Raw genomic sequence first — 17,465 nt, 5'->3', positions numbered from 1 at the left:
CCTTCCCGCTCGCAGCAGGGCAGCCCTGAGGGACAAAGGAGGACACATCTCTCAAGGATGGGGCCCTCGCGTGCCAGGAGACTCCTTTGGATGGCAGAATTGTAAAATAGAGAGGACGGGGCTCTGCCAACAGCAAATGAGAGGGGCACATATGATGAGTGGTGCTGATAAACTCAACAAAGAAGAGGAGGAAACAGGGTGAGCAGGTTTATCTGGGAGTGATTTGCTTCACCAGCATTTGGTTGAGGGGGTGGGGAAGTGGTTTTTGTTGAGCTTTTCTAAGGGAAAATGTGAGCAAGGTGAAAGATCTGCCTCCACACATCTGCCGTTCCCCAAAGGAGGGAGATGGCTCAGGGCTGAGTCTCTTTTTTAAGTGGACACTGGCAGATCCCCAGTTACACCACTGCTTGTGCTGGACACTGCCATGCCATCCAACATCTGCCTGCAAGAGGTTCAGAACCTACAGAGCAACTCAGCTGGAGGTGGGACCATGCACCCCGCCTCTACCAATGGGGAAGGACAGAGGTAGCCAACAAGGTGCCAAGAGGAAAGAAGTGAAAGCTATGGCTTCAGTGGGAAGACCCCTGATGTCCCCGAGCTTGTGTTGTGTCGGCTGGTGTAGTGACCCCTGCATGCTCCATTCCCTCCAGGCATTCCACCAGCCTTGGTGTCTGCTTTTTACCTTTGTCAGGAAAACCATCCTCTGTCCTTCCAGCATTCGCTCTGGCTGAAGCCCAGGCCAAGGGGCTGTGCTATGACCATAGATCACACTAGACATGCTTCCTTCCTATTACAGGCAGAAAAACAACTCAACAAGGGCTGGGCAGGAACCCATCTTAACCCTTCCACTCCCCAGTTCTGGAAAACAGATACCCAGGACTCATCTCTCTCTTCAGACTTCACAGAATCACAGAATAGTTTGGGTTGGAAGAGACCTTAAAGATCATCGAGTCCCAATCCCCCCGACATGGGCAGGGACACCTCCCACCAGCCCAGGCTGCTCAAAGCCTCATCCAGCCTGGCCTTGAACCCCTCCAGGGATGGGGCATCCACAGCTTCTCTGGGCAACCTGGGCCACTGCCTCACCACCTGCACAGGAAAAAACTTCCTCCTAATATCCAGTCTAAATCTACCCTCTCGATGAGATGACTTGATGGTAAGGTGCTGCTGAAATTTGGTGGGGACCAAATGGGAAGGCTGGGCTCATTCAGTGACAACTTGCTCAAGCTTAGAGATGTATTTTCAGGGGCTGGAGTTTCCTATCGAGTCATTATTCCTTGTGGTGGTGTTTTTCTATACAAACCCGGATCCTGTTCAAGAATTTCCAAGCCCTGTTGAGTCACAAAATGTTCTTGTCTTAAAACACTACAGGTGCCTCATTTCTAGCTTCATGGCTTTGCCATCATCAACACAATATTTGGAAGGTTTCACAACCATTTCAAAATGTTCATATTTGCCCTAGGGCAGTAGAGCCTAAAAAAAGGCATCACTGCCTGTGGCTGGCACAGCTCTTGATGCCATGTACCACCACCCCGTAGTGCCAGGGAGGAAAGATCAGGGTCTGTTATCTGTTCAGTCTCCCTGGGTTTCCTTACAGAAATTTGCAGCTCTTCTTGCATGTGGAGGCAGGAAAGGTCTCGTTCAGAGGCAGCGGCAGGGCACGCAGCCTTTCACCAGAGAGGATCACCAGATCCTCTTCACTTGGATCTAGAACCACGCTTAGGACTTAGAGCAAAGGGGTGGAGGTAAGTTAGAGGGCAATAGAAAAAATTAACTCATGCAGTCTGAAAATAAGGTGATATTCTAGTGCAGAGAAGTCTATCAAATACCCCCGTCCCTCCTTCTGCTCTCAGTTACTACTCGTCAGGGATGTACTGTGGATTTACACCACTCTGTACAACAGCAGCATCTGGTTCATTTGCCTCCCAGAGAAAAATTTAAGCCCTTTCTCAATTGTCTTTGTGGAGATAAAGAACTGCACTGACAAGAGTTGACTCCTGCAAGTAAAAATGGTTTTGCTTTTAAAGTAAATGAAACACTGAGCCTCCTACCTTATCTTTCAGCTTCTCCATCCAGCTTCTCACTGAAAAATAAGACAAAAAAGCTGTAATCATGTTACTTATGTTGTATTAATTAGTAATGAATAAGATAGTATTAAAATAGACACTAATTAACTTGACAAGCTGATAACACTTTTCTTTAATTTCCTCTCTTCTCATTCATGAAAAAGAACAAATGCAGCAAATCAACATAAGAATCTCTTCAGGAGAGATGGCAGGCAAGAAGCTTGCTTTTCCCTGTGCAATTCACATCTTCAGAGTGATTACAAAAAGAAGATAAAAAACAATATTTCAGGTTGTGGGGCTTTAACCAGCACTTCTCATACACACACTGGGATGTCTGAGAAGGAGAAAACCTTACAGCATGACTATCCCCTTCCACTGGCCTCCTCCACATAGATTTTTTTTGGGTTTTTTTCCCTCTCTATTTGGCATAGCCTGTAATGATGCCTAAAAAAGTATTACTCCTTGCCTTTCATTCCTTTGATTTTCTGGAAGCAGCCATTGCCTGCTCTGGGAGAGAGCACGTGAGGACTGGGATAGCACTGGAGGTGCTAAATTACCAAACCAAGGACATTCATACTGCCAGCAAAGAGATTTTCATTTCCTTACAGTTAATATAAGTCCCATGCAATATGATACTCAAGAATTAAAAGTCTTTAATGGCATGTACTTTGGGATGAAATACTCGGCTAATCTCAAAGAGCTGCAAGCGCGGAGCAGCGGGTGCACGACTCATTAACTCCACAGGTGGCTGGATTCGTCTGCGCTGCGCCGAAGACAAATCGCTCAGCATTGGAGAGATCCGATAATGCTTTAATGAATTCCTGCTCATAGATAAGAGGCAAGAAAACAGCTCTACTATTATCAACTCTTCCCATCATTAGTCTTGACCTGCATGGACTAAGCCATAGTAAACTCAATTTCTGAAGGTGCCATCACCATCATCCTCTGCCAGTCCAAGCCTGCATGCCATGAATTCCACTCCCAGGGGAAAACCAGAGATGAAGGACATGCATGGTTCCCCTGGGCTAGGTTTCTCAGCTGGGTTTCTAGATGTAACACTAAAACAAACACTAGGTGTAAATGTCACTTAGACTTTCAAGGAGAGCCCCTACGCCGCTGCCTTGCTGTCGGGCATGGGAGAAACCAAACACTTGGAAAATTCTGTTTAAAAACACAAATATTGCAAACCATATGAATTCATCCCCAAATTCTTGCCAAAGAGCCTTCTCATGACTCTCATGTTTAACGATGGTATCGCGTTTTATTCCAGGCATGACTGACAGTGCACATTTTGAAGCTTTGGACTGATGTCCTCTGTGCACATCCCGACAGCACCACATGTACAGACAGCACTGTGATGCTCGGCTGGCCTCAACTCAAGCTAAGCACAAAGCATATTTTTCTATTTCCTTCACATTATATGGGATCAGTGATCTCATCAATAGTCAACCCACTTTCTTGCAGCTGAACAGCGGTGCCTCTACAGCAGCAATGAACTCTGGAGTATTTCTGACAAGTCACAGGCAGAGGCTGATCTAATAATATTCTACTACCTACTTTTGATGATGAAAAATCCTGGCTTTGTTCCCCTCTGCTCTGAAATACAACAGCAGCGCGTCCGTTGGGACTCCAAACACTACACTACAAATCTTTATTTGCTATTTATACAATTGCGTGTTATTAAACCTGACCTTGTTGTCAGCCATGGAGAGCACATGTCAGACACCTTCGTGAATCAGCCAAAACCACAAAAAAACCAACACAACGTGATTTCTCCCCTGACTGGACACCTCTCTGAGAGATGCTTTAATGTAGCCACAAGCTGGCTGGCTGGGTGAAAGCCTCTGACCTCTGCTAGAGGAAAATAATGGTCCCAAATTCAGTAGGTGAAGGCAGCGGGAGCCACTGTGTCATTAAAACCGAGCGCTTACTGCTCCAATTATTCACCCATATGGGGACATTACGGGGTGTGGGTAGGAGACAAAGCACTTTTTCAAGTTAGAATTGTTATCTATGCTAAATGGCTACCATCAATTAATTCTGGACTTCAGACTCTAATTATGCATCTTTATCCATGATTAATATTCTGAACTTGGTCTTGGAAGAGGAACATTTTGGATGGCACCTTCTCATAAAAAATGCAATGCTCTGGCGAGAACACTAGGTGACTTGCCAGTGAGGCCAAGCAAATAATTAGTAACAAATACTCTAATGCATGTATTTTTCAGCATCTTCTTTTCTTTCCCTGACTACTGAATGTCCTGAACAAATGACAACAGACTCTGGGTGTGAAATTACTAACAAGTGTCTGCAGTGCTGACTCATCTTCCATGGCATTGGAAGGATGGTGACTAGTCCAAACTCTGCTTCAGCTTAATTTTAATCCCTTGGTTTCACGGGGAACTGAGTTGGAGAAGTGTGGAGCACTTCTGAAAATTACCTGTATAATCTCACATGTCCTCAGTGATTTATATAATGTCTGCATCTCTGCAAATTAATTTTAAATAACACATAGCTCAAGATTAAGCAGGTCAGGAGCACGGAGGCAGAGCACAGTTGTCTGGCATTGGTGTCAGAGCAGCCCAGGATGAATTCATAGAATCACAGAATGGTTTGGGTTGGAAGAGACCTTAAAGATCATCCAGTTCCACCCCCTGCCATGGGCAGGGACACCTCCCACCAGCCCAGGTTGCCCAAAGCCTCATCCAGCCTGGCCTTGAACCCCTCCAGGGATGGGGCATCCACAGCTTCTCCGGGCAGCATGGGCCACTGCCTCACCACCCTCATAGTGAAGAAATGTGTCCTACAGCTTTGCATGCCCTGCAAGAATAGATTCAGCCAGCTTACTCAAGCTGCTCATTCGTTTTTTTGCGGGGCTCCTCTTTACAAAGGGGGCGATCAGATATAATTTACAACAGAGGATCCGTTTTTTTGCGGGGCTCCTCTTTACAAAGCGGGTGATCAGATATAATTTACAACAGAGGATTGAAGTGGAAGAGGTTTGGAAGCTGCCTCCAAGTTCTGCTGGAGAGATCCTCTGACAACAAAGCATTTGCATGATTTACACCAGGGAAAAATTCACTATGTGTCACTTCTGACCAAAGAAAATTAAATTAATGTAGCAACAAAGCATTTGCATGATTTACACCAGGGAAAAATTCAGTATGTGTCACTTCTGACCAAAGAAAATGAAATTAATGTAGGATGACAGACCATATTCACTGCAAGTCTAAACCACAGTCTGACACTTTCCTCCTAGGGAAGAGTCTGACCCCTTGGTGCTCTGCTCAGGGATCTCACAGCACCCTCAGCTTACGGCCCTGCAAAGTTTTGTTGCATGATTTACACCAGGGAAAAATTCAGTATGTGTCACTTCTGACCAAAGAAAATGAAATTAATGTAGGATGACAGACCATATTCACTGCAAGTCTAAACCACAGTCTGACACTTTCCTCCTAGGGAAGAGTCTGACCCCTTGGTGCTCTGCTCAGGGATCTCACAGCACCCTCAGCTTACGGCCCTGCAAAGTTTTGCTACAAACAACTCACCTGAAAGGAGAGGGGATGTTAGCTGAGGACAAAGATCTGGAAAAAGCACACAAAATATTTCCTACACAGTGGCTGCCATGGCTACTGTGCATTCCCACCATGGAAAAAAATGGGTCCACATGTCCATTATTAACTGTGCTCTCCTTCCCTGAACCCTTAGCAGGGACCTTCACTCATCATCTCACCTCTTGGTGCTGTTCAGAGGACTGTCGACCTTCAAATAAATTATCTTCTGGTCAGGTGTCCTGAACCCCCATTTGTTCTGGAAGCTGCAGAGTGTGCCAGAGCCACCGGGCTCTGCCTTTAAGCCTCCCCATAACACTCCATCAAATCTCTCGCCAAAGGCTTTTCCCTGCTTCCCTCACCAGCCCCTCTCTGAAATCGGGCGTACAAGTTCTCTGGGTTTCATGTTTTGCCAACTTTTAGTAATCTTAATTGCCTCATTATCCACTCCAATGCAATGATAAAGCTCCTTAATAATTCTGTTCACTTCTCATTCATTCTCTCCCTTCCCAGATAAGAAAATGCAAAGACTTTACCTTCTGGTGGAGATTTCCATCAATAATTCATGCCATCCTGCCACCAGTTCCATCGCCTGCTTCCCCTCTTGGATGCCCTGCTGCTTTATCTTGTCACTTTAGCTTCATCTTATAAGGTTGTTTTAATCATATTTCCTTTTTTAATTATAATCTAGAGCAATTCTGTTTTTCCATGGCAAAACCAGCACATTATCCCCCTGCCTATGTATCTCACTGTATTTTCAAATCCAGCATTTACATCATCATTCCAGAACTTCATCTAACACCTTCTCTTTTAATAATTCTCCACCTCGACCACCAGACCAGTGGTGGTGAAAATGTGGCACCCAAGCTCCTACACACTCCCCAAAGGGCAGAGAAAAGGGCTGAAGGATGGGTTTATGGTTAAGCTGGAGCTCAGCTAACCTGACCCGACCATGACATCTGTAATTCCTTAAATGCAATCAGCTGAGAGAGCGGCACCAAGCTCCATTCTGAGAAATCAGAAAGTATCGGTCACCCCTATGTGCTCAGGGCACGAAAAGATTTTCATCTAACAGCTACTCTTAATTGCTTTCATGTCTGCCTGAAATCAGAGATGTCCCTCTCAGGAACCAGAGAAGCTGTTTAAGGACAAGGTCCCCACTGCAGCAGACGACAGTCCCCAGCGTAAGCTACCTGCCCTGTTACACTACAGATTTCATCCCTTTCTCTTGCAGGTAAGGCTTTCTTTTAAATGAAGCTAGCGAGAACAACTTTGCAGAAATGCTCTGTTCTTCATCTGCTCAGCTCTGACAAGTCAATGGCACAAGGCTGCATCGGCTCCTCTTCCTTAAAAAACACAATAGCAAATTTACTTAATGGCACAAATAAATAATACAGAAAATGGCATTTGGCTGGAAGGCAGCATACTTTTAATTCCAGAAGAAAAACTATTTCTACTAGGGGCATTTTGATGACTACACTTCCCCCCATGCCCAACTCAAGAAGACTTGAATGGCCGGATAATCAAACAAACATCAAACTGACAATTACTATTTAGTTTTCATTTAAAAAAAAAAAATTTGGTTGGGCAAACTTTGAACTATTGAAAGGACATTGCCTTTCCCATGGCTTAGGTCAGCTTTCGCCTTTTCCTTTTCCCTTGTGTTTTTTAAGCTCTTTTCCTCTTTGCTCTACCCACACTGAGTAGCCACTTGCTGAGCTTCTGCCTTTGGATTTTGTAAACTCAGCTCTTCTATGGTGCCTTGAAAACACTTATTGGCACAGACAAACTATTTGTTTATCCCCAAGTGATCCCAGACAGATGCTAGATGTTAAAACAAAGCCAAGGTAGAAAACCCTTTGGTCTCCTAAGAGTAAAAGGCATCAGCAGGATGTTGCTGCAAACTGGCTGTCACAATTTGTTGTGCCATTAAAAAGTAACTAGATCTCCATGTGTCCAAAAGCTGCATGCACTCTGGGAGAGGAAATGCAAACCTTGCTTATGGAAATGACAACACCTCTGCTGGAGCACGCGCTGGACCCGGTTCTCCACCACCCTGCCCTGGCACAGCTCCTAAAGCAACGCCCAGACTTACAGCAGCAGCGAGAATCCACCCTGCTTCAGCTAATGGCTTGTCCTGTGTGCTGAAAATGTTCCTGTTCATTCATGACACAGCCACAGTGTCCATATTGGACAGAGAAGCTGTGGATACCCCATCCCTGGAGGGGTTCAAGGCCAGGCTGGATGAGGCTTTGAGCAACCTGGGCTGGTGGGAGGTGTCCCTGCCCATGGCAGGGGGTGGAACGGGATGGGCTTTAAGGTCCCTTCCAACCCAAACCATTCTGTGACTCTATTTGATTCTAGGAATATAAAGCATTCCTAAAACTTGAATTGAGATGCCTCAGCTGCCAACTGGCTCTGCCCCTTGCAGCTAGCCCTTCTCCTCTGCAAAATGCAGGTCATCACCTGAAAGGGAAAAACTGCTTGCAAGACTTAAGGTATAGCCCATCAAACTTCAGGCACTTACCTGAGATGCCCCAATTAAAAGTCCATCTACCTTCAACTCCCAGGGTCACCGAGAGAGAGAAGACCACCTGCACAGTGTCATCGACCCCACTCCAGGTCTCACTTTTCCTCTAAAGAAGACCTTCTCTTCTGCTGGATATAGACATACGAGCAACTCTGATGCTTCACTTAGAGGGGAGGCTCCTGCACCACATTGCCTGGATGCTTTCAAACAGAAAGCTTCACTCAGGAGAAGTGCAAAGCATAGAGATAAGACGGGTGAGGGTGAAGGAGGAAGCACAAAGGCGGTGAAGCCAGAGGACTTGGAACAGAGCACACAGAATACTACTATTGACACATAGTGAGATTTATTGCACACAGAAGCTGCCTGATTCCTGCTCTGTGATATTATCTTCTGTCCCTGCCTCTGCAATCCAGCCTCTGTACAATTAGTCTTACTGAATCAAGGAGAGAAATACCTTAAAATCTCTGATAAAGACTTAAAATGCTACAAGAAATGTGCCACAACTGCAAGATCTAATATCCTGCAGCTAAAAGCAAATACAGCATGGTCTCATAGGCAATGGGAAAAATCTCCATTCAAAACTCCAACCTCTGGATTCCCTTGGCTGAGACACGACAGAGAGCAAACCCTGATCTGGGTCTCAAGGGCTTCCAAGCCTGCCAGAAGGTCTTCACGCTGCATTTCTTCTTCAGCCCCTCTCCAAGGGAAGCAGTGTGCACGAAGCAGGGTAGTGCTTTCACAGCAGTTTCGGGTTCATCTTGTTCATCTCTGGAGATTTTTAATCCGTTCTCTGGGTTACAGGAGTCCAGGTTAATATCACTTGTCTGGTCATTGCACAAGTCCATCCCAGCCCAGCGTGATTTGGGCTGGAGAGGGGGGAGCCGCAGAGGGACTTCAGCTGGGTGTCAGAGTAAAACATCTGTACGGCAAAATTTTATGAGAATTCAGAGTGCAAGGATTAGCACAAACTCCAGAAGAGATATATTAGTGGTCTGAAAAAAGCACTGAAAAAGCCCATGAAAGCTTTGCATGTCCAGCAGGTTACCACTTCTAATTGCCCATTATTTTTTTTCTCAGAGGTCTCCAGTAAAAAAATTATTGAAGATTTATGCTTCCCCTCTCTTCATCCACTGGAGCAGGTGAACTCCTTTAGCTAAAAGGTTCTCAAAAAGTCTGGGGCAAGCAGCATTGAAAAATTTCCATCCAAACAGTTAAAATTTGGCAAAGTTATCAAGAACTAGAATACAACAGGAAACATCTGACAAATTTAATGACTGGCACAACTGTTATTGCCAGGCAAGCCATATGCATGTGCAGATTTACAGGGCAATGCCTTATGGGGAAAGCATCACCCCTCCAGAGTAAGCTCATCTCAACCTCAGTGATAGGTTTTCAAAATGCTTTAAGGTATACTGAGATCCTTAGTTGACCATTTCCTGATTTTACAGCAGCTGAGGACATGCCCTAGAACATAAATTCTTCCTGTCATCAACAGGATCTGTGTTGTGTTTCCACTCTGCCCAAGTGACAGAGTCACAGAATGGTTTGGGTTGGAAGGGGCCTTAGAGATCATCGAGTTCCACCCCCTGCCATGGGCAGGGACACCTCCCACTAGCCCAGGTTGCTCAAACCCTCATCCAGCCTGGCCTTGAACACTTCCAAATAAAATAAAATATGGAAAAAAGTCATTTTGGGGATCAAAGAAAACCAAGCATGATAAATAATGGCACGGAGCTGCTCCATGGCGGTTGGGAAGCTGTGCCATCCAACTCCACCGACACCAAGAGCCAAGCTGTAGAAATGGTTTGGGGATCTTTGTACATACACTAAGCCAATCTTTTAGCTCTTTCTGGCACCAAGTCCCCCTGAAGTCACCGGTGGTTTTGCCCAAGCTACAACTGTAGGATTTGACCCTGTATATTTGTAGAAAAAGAACATGAAATGGAAATCAGTCCCATGCTACCTTATAATGCCCATTTTTCAACAAGCCTATTTTCTGCTCCGTAACCCAGCACCCTTTCCCATAATCTGGGAAAGACAGATATGTTTTTTCAAATTAAAACTAAATGTCAACTCGTGTTGGGGAGAGTGAAAAAGCCAGAGAAGCTGCAGACAGAGAGCACCTCACCGCATCCCTCTGATAAACAGCATCTCATTTCTGCTGCAGGACGGCAGCAAAGCGACAGTCACTGTTATTTGACTAACCACCTTCCAAATCTTCAGCCAAAGCCATGTGATCTTCCCCCTTTACAGAGAGGAGAGGGAATTTCTCCATGTGGCTTCTCAATTCACTCGTTCAGCCCTCTCTAAATGCAAGGCACATAGACTTTCCTGTCCTCCTGGCGGAGCCCACGTCCTTATCTACTTTAAAGGATCAGCAGTTCGACTGCAAAATTTCTGTACTTCAGTTTATGTCTGATATTAATCAGGCTCTGAAAAAGATTCTTGGTTTGCTTTTTTCCTTCTGTAAAGAGCAAATACATTTTTCAGAATCTTTTTCCTTAGGACACTTTATGAAGGATTTGCCTGCAGCAAGCAAGGCTGAAATAGGGTATTTTCCATTTTTTATTTAAGAAAAATTATGTCTGTTTCTTATTTCAAGTTTTTCGGCCTTTATTTCAGCTGGAAAGAAGCAGCAGTCATCATGAAATGACAAAATGACACAAAGATCAATAAAGCACTAAATAGTTGGAAATAAAAATGATGGTGTTGACCTTTAAAGGCAAAAATAGATATTGAGTTGTGTTTTCAGCAAACAATTATTCTAGTAATTAAACCACAAAGCCCTGAGCATTGATTAGATGCTAGGAATAAAATCTGATTTGTCAGAGGCTTATTTTCATGCAAATACTTAGGAACACGAGCAGACAAAGCATTGTCGTCCAATGTCAGTTGGAAAAGGAAAATTCACTGGCTTATATTTGCTATCAGAAAAAGTCTGATCCCACATTCCTCTTGCATCAGGAACTGAACATCGATTCCCACTGTGATCCGATGCTCTTGTGATGAAACAGCAAATGAGGACTTAAGATCCTGACAGTGGTTTGATAGCCTTGCAATTGACTCCTTGTGTAACCACAGGTGAGTAAATTAATCTCTGTTATTCCATTTCCCATCCTGACCATGGGAATATTAAGGATATAATATATAATATTTAGTTGGTCTTTTCTGGCTCTCCTGTGAGTTGCTTGTGTCAGACCCTCCTCCTACATATTTTAAGAGCCCCTACTGTAACGGCTCCATCTGGATGTGATGTTCTAGAAGCTAATACAGTACAAATATTAAATCACAGTAAAATGGTCTTATTCAGAAACAAATGCTCTTTAACAGGCCGTTATTTTAACTATCAAAGTACCTAGGGTGCTAAGGAAAAAACAAATCACCAATCTGTGCCTGCCTTGACTTCACACTCGGTGCTAATGAAAAGTCTATGAAAAGATGCTATTTCATTTAATTCACATAATTCCTCACCAACTGTCCACTAAGGACAACATGAACCTGACCGAAGACTTGGACACACTATGTATTAAGTCCAAAATGGTCAATCCCCATCTCCACTTACAGTAAAAATTCACAACTGCGAAGGCTGAAAATCTGTGGAGCAAAGCATCCTTATCCAGCTGGAGAAGAGGAGAAGAAAAAGGAAACAGTTTCATTAGGCAGGTGAAGAAAAAGAATGGGTTTTACTAAAAACTCTCCCAGCCACCTTTAATGTTCACAGTAGACCTATGGGGACGGTCCCCAGCAAAATTGCAGAGGCAAAAGGGAATGAGCAAAGGGCAAAGAGAACATGGAAATGGTAGGATCCCACTAGTAGCACAGTGATCTTCCTGTGTACTTACACTTCCCAGTTGCTGTCTACAAATGGCCTCTGTCCCTGGCAGATCTTATCCCCTAAAAACCAGAAAAACTCCAGAAATTACAGCACTCTTCAGAGGGCAGGTTGCTGAAAAGGTTGCAGGAGAGGTGGGTACCAGGAGACTGCTGATGAGACTCCAAGCTCCAGGAAAGCGATGGCACAAAAATCCTTCATGCCTGGAAGTGAGGCAGACAGGGAGCTAATGACACGCAGCATCGCGCCAAGGCAGCGTGAATGATGCCTTCCACTTGCTGTAATGCATTTTGAATTAATACAGCTACCCTAAATTTATAGTATACCAAGTCTGGGGGGAAGTCCTCTGTATACATCCCATGAAGTCCTCTAAGACAAGGCGAAAAAACCAGAAGCCACGCGACAGGATCTGATGTATCAGAAGGTGTTACTACAGCACTGGCTAAAACAAAATATAAATCAGAAATGTAATTCTCGTCATACCAGGGTGCTTGGTGCCTACAAGAACCTGAGCGACCGTGGGCACCCATCCATCCCCAGGAGCCAGGGCGATGGATCCATTGGCAGCAGAAATCAGACTCTTCAGCGGGAACCTGCTCTGCTCCCCGCTGCTGGCAAGCCCCACATGGAGTCTGGCAGCTGTCTTAAAATTATTTCCCAGGGGAAGGGGCTCAGGTTAAGGAATATTTTGAGGCAATCTGGGAGTTGAACGGCAAAGGCTTTGTCCCTCATTGCATGCTGTACCCAATGCTGCAGCAGCCTGCACACCAGAGGAGCAAGTGCTAGGAGTGGGATGAAGGTCAGCACTACAAGTCCCTTTTTTTTTTTTTTTGACATGGTGACATCTTGTAGCTTTTTTCTGACTGGGGACTGCTGTCTCTGCAGGACATTATGCTCTTTGGTCCTTTGTCACAACATCGCTTTCACATGAACGTGTGTTCATCCCACGTGTGTTAACAAACAATAAACTCTGCTGAAGATTTGGCCAGTGCCAACTGATCGCTTCCCACTGGCCCACCCTACACTCATGTTGCCTTGCTCAATCCTACCTTGGGTATCTAGATTCTGCAAGACAGACAGACAGGGAAATGCATGGAGATATGACTGAGAGCCACCCACCAGACAGGGCTGAGATGAGGGCAGGAGCAAGGTCCTCCATCCTGTTTTGCGTCCATGAGCCTCAGTAATGGCATTACTCAGTGCTCTTCTGAGTGTTTTTCTCACCCCAGTGAGATGAGTGGCAATGCTTTCCATTTTGCTGGCTTGAAACTAGCAGCCCAGGACATCTCGTGTTTGAGTGAAAAGGCTGAAGTGGCTCTAAGCATCAGCTGCAGAAGCTGCTCAAGGATTTCAGCAACGGCATGCCAGCACAAGTGCACTTCATCTCCCTTCTCTGCACTCAGCCTCCCAAATCAGGGTAGCTGGAGCTGTCACAGGCACCGCAAGCAGGGACTCATGGCAGGCACTGCGCTGATGTCTGCCTGCGTTAACAGCCTGGCAGCGCTCACGCCTTGTCAGCCCCTCCATATTTCACAGCCTGCCTTGTGCAGCGAACAAGCTTGGCTTGGGATAATTGACAGCAGTGCCCACTGATTTATTCCATTTCAAACACATTACCTGCCATCTCCAGGGCCCTAAGCGTGGTCTATGAAAGAGAGGAACTCGGGGAGCACAGAGAGGAGTGAAAAATAAAGTTTTCCCTGTTTTGAGAGGTTGGAAGGAGGTGAATCTCTAATTCCTGATATACTCTAACATGGAAGATCATAGTCTCGTACTCAGCACGGAAAACATCTGTCTGTCTCCAAAGCTTAGCACGTGCCTCTGGCCCAGACTACTTACCAGACCCTGAAGATATTTGTAAAGTACCTCCCTGCTGTTGGTTTCCCAACACCTTTCCCCAAGTTGCATCCACTTTCCCCGACAGGTAATGAAAGGCCACATATAGGAGACGTTCACAACAGACGTGCTCAGGCTGTCTCAGTGCTGGGATGCAAAAGCAGAAACTATCTTAAAAGGAAAAGCAAAAGACATTTGGCCCATTCAGCTATAGCAAAAGCTGAAAGGGAGCAGCATTGCACTCCATAGCACATCTTGGTGTGCAAGCATCAGGACAGGAAGAAGAATGACAGAGAAGAGGTAGTTAAATTGAATAACCATGTTGAGACTGGAAAGCCAAAGGCTTCTCAATCTCAGAACAGCAAGGCTCTTTTCATAGCATCGGCCAAACCTCAAAGTAGCTCTGAGATGGACCTTGCTGGTGGAGGAGGATGGTATGATGCACCTGCCCATCACAGAGAAGCGATGTGTTCACCAGTATCTCAAGTCAATGCATTAGGACCCCTCTGTCCTACTGCTATGCATTAAAGCTTCTCAGAATTGCCATTTTTTACCCCATGGAGAGAAGCCCAGGTTGGGCTGCCCCCGTTGTTGGATGGGGCAGGTCAACAAGAAGGGATATAGCTAAAACGGAGGATCTACACTACTACGTCAATCAACGCAACAAAAATCCACAATCACAGTGGGCAGGGGAACTCACAAATATTATGCCGCTTTGTTGCAAAACAGCAGCTATGGGCTTCCTATCATTCCAGGACTTTCCAGGCCGTAGATGAGACAGCCTTAGAAATGGGAGTCAAACCCAGCCTTGATCAAGTAAAATCTCTGCTAAATGCCAGTGAATGGGGCTTGAGGATCATCTCCCTGACTGTGATAACTAGGACAAACTGGGAAAGCTAGCGCCAACCAAACTGGTGGCTCTGGCCAGCTTTTGCATTGTGAGAGTGATTAAGAGAAGATGCTGTCCAGAAGGGATGTGGGCACCAGGAGCCCTGCTGAGTGCCCTGGGGTAGTTACTTCACATCTCCGAGTCCCAGCTCCCTAAATGCAGAAGAGGGTTAAGGAGACCAGCTGCCTTTGAGAAGCATCTTGCACAAGACCTGTTCTGCAGAGGGTCTGTTTGTAGAGCCCACCCCAGAGCTGCACAACGGGGATAATTATTCAGCTCTTCTATTTCTAAAGAAGTCGGCAATTCGCAAGCATTAGAAAATGATAATGTGTTGTGTGCCATAAATGCGGTAATTATATCTAAAACTCTTCATTAACACGGAAATGACAAATAACAAATTAGAATCAAGCATCTACAATTAAGCTAAAAAGCCACAGCCATTTGTCATTCTTTGTAAGAAATAATTTTTCACATCATTTACTGTGAATGAGCTCTCATTATGTAATGATATTTAGCTCTTCCACTACTTTTCAGCTTTGCAGTTTTATTAATTGCATTTACAACAGCTCTCTAACATAAGCATGCAGTGTTATCTTCATCTGTTAACCAGGAAACCAAACCTGACAGCACCAACAGGATGTATTTACAGCCAAACAGGTAGGAAGACCCAAAGCCAGCGGAGAAAGCAGGGACAAAATCTGCAAATACGTTCAGCACAGATATAATTCTGTTCCAGCTGAAAAGAAGAATTTGCATTTCATCCCAAAGAGTTTCAGACAAGTTCAACCTCACCCAAAGTCCTATTTTACCATCATAACAAAAATTATCTAGATGACATTTCCCATCCATTTCCCATCCAAAGCTTCTTAAATGCAAGTTGGGCTGCGAGGCAATGAGCGTTCAAAGCCAGTGGGTACTTCTCAGTAACAATAACTCAGACACATGATGGCAATCAAACCAGAATGGTTTCACCGAGTCTGTACTGGCTGAGGAGAAAGAGAGTTTGACAGACAAAAACTCTCCGAGGAAGCAGAACGTGATGGTCTGATGCCAGGCTATCCAAATGATGGAGGCACTAATATATTTGGTAGATGCAAGGTGGAGAAGAGAGCTCCCTTTTTAGCTTGCGTATGGGGAAATGGCTGATCTCAAACATGTCAATGCTGAAAAGTCTCTGAAGGGAAATGCTTTGAAGGAGAGGAGTGATTTTGGTTACTGGCTAGACTGGTAAGACCTGGTTCCATGGGGCTGATGGTGTAAAACCATACTAGCAGGACTCAGCACTGAGCAGCAAACTGGTGCAGTACCTGGCCATCACCTGGACACTGTGGCTCCTGGTTCCCCCTCAGATTTCATCTACATGTTGGAGAGGTGCCCTGGCTTGAGAGAGTAAACTCCAAACTGAGCACCAGCCCTACCTCCACCTCCCTCTGTCCTTGTACCTTCAACCTAGGTCCTCATCCGTTAAGTTTTAATTGCTGGCTTAATCAGAGTGGCTATTCCAGGAGCTGCAGAGAAGCAAAACCTCTCTTTCCTCTGCAATGCCTACTAACAGTTATGAGTGAAGCTTTGCAGACAAATGAATATCCCAAAATCTTGAAGTTTGCTGCCACCCACTGAACCTTGTAAATCACCACCACCTCCTACACAGCTCTGCACAACCCTGCGAGTGAAAGGGTTAATTTATCCTCAAATGGTCTCTGCATTTTCCATTTATTTCACATATGATACACAGCACTGTTCCTGCTAGATTAATGTCTGCGTGACTTCAGTCTCTGTGGCGTCTGCGGGTGCCCCCAAGCACCCGCATGCTGTGGCGTTCTCCATCCCAATCCTTCTGCTCAGAAATGTTTCTCCAAGCAGATTAAGATAATCTATAACAATTTACTTACACTGAAAGGGCATTACCCTGATTGGAACTGGCCAGAGACCACTCTCTGATTAGGATAGGGATATGATGTGGCTCTAAGACATTTTGGAATATTAATATCTCTGAATAAACTCCTGATTTTGCTGCCATCATCTGTTCAAATAATGAAGAAATTATTTGATGTGTGAGAACCTTCACAAAATTATCTGCATAAAGCTTCAGAGCTTAATCTGCTTTCAAAGTAGCAGCAAATGTTTATTATCTAAATGCTGATGGCCACTCTCTATTGCTCAGCTTCTAAAGTCCATGAAATCACAGAATCACAGAATCATTTAGGTTGGAAAAGACCCTTAAGATCATTGAGTCCAGCTGTAAACGTTAACAGTGCCAACTCCACCACTAAACCATGTCCCTAAGCACCACAGCTACACATCTTTTAAATACCTCCAGGCATGGTGCCTCAACCACTTCCCTGGGAAGCCTGTTCCAATGCTTGATAACCCTTTTGGTTTTTCCTCATATCCATCTAAACCTTCCCTGGTGCAACTTGAGGCCCTTTCCTCTCATCCTATCACTTGTTACTGGGGAGAAGACACCAACAACCCACCTTGGGAACCTCCTTCTGGGTAGTTGCAGAGAGCGATAAGGTCTCCCCTCAGCCTCCTGTTCTCCAGGGTAAACAACCCCAGTTCCCTCAGCTGCTCCTCTAAACACTTGTGCTCCAGACCCTTCACCAGCTTCGTTGCCCTTCTCTGGACCTGCTCCAGCCCCTCAATGTCCTTCTTGTGGTGAGGGGCCCAAAACCAAACACACTATTCAAGGTATGGCCTCACCGGTGCCGAGTACAGGGGCACAATCCCTGCCCTAGTCCTGCTGGCCACACTGTTTCTG

The 17,465-nt window shown here is 45.2% G+C and overlaps 1 protein-coding gene across 1 annotated transcript in view; it reads right to left on the bottom strand.

Moving 5' to 3' along the window:
- Positions 1-17,465, bottom strand: part of LOC104472458 (chromosome unknown open reading frame, human C14orf37) — a 55,440-nt gene that overhangs the window by 2,840 nt on the left and 35,135 nt on the right. Inside the window, exon 5 of the mRNA XM_010088152.1 lies at positions 2,052-2,083. Coding sequence (XP_010086454.1) covers positions 2,052-2,083 — 32 coding nt within the window. The remainder of the gene's footprint in view (positions 1-2,051; positions 2,084-17,465) is intronic.

Source organism: Pterocles gutturalis, unplaced genomic scaffold, assembly GCF_000699245.1.
Source record: "Pterocles gutturalis isolate BGI_N339 unplaced genomic scaffold, ASM69924v1 scaffold1357, whole genome shotgun sequence".
Taxonomy (NCBI): Eukaryota; Metazoa; Chordata; class Aves; order Pterocliformes; family Pteroclidae; genus Pterocles; species Pterocles gutturalis.
The sequence above is the reverse complement of the archived record's forward strand: the minus strand, read 5'-3'. Positions and strand labels throughout refer to the sequence as shown.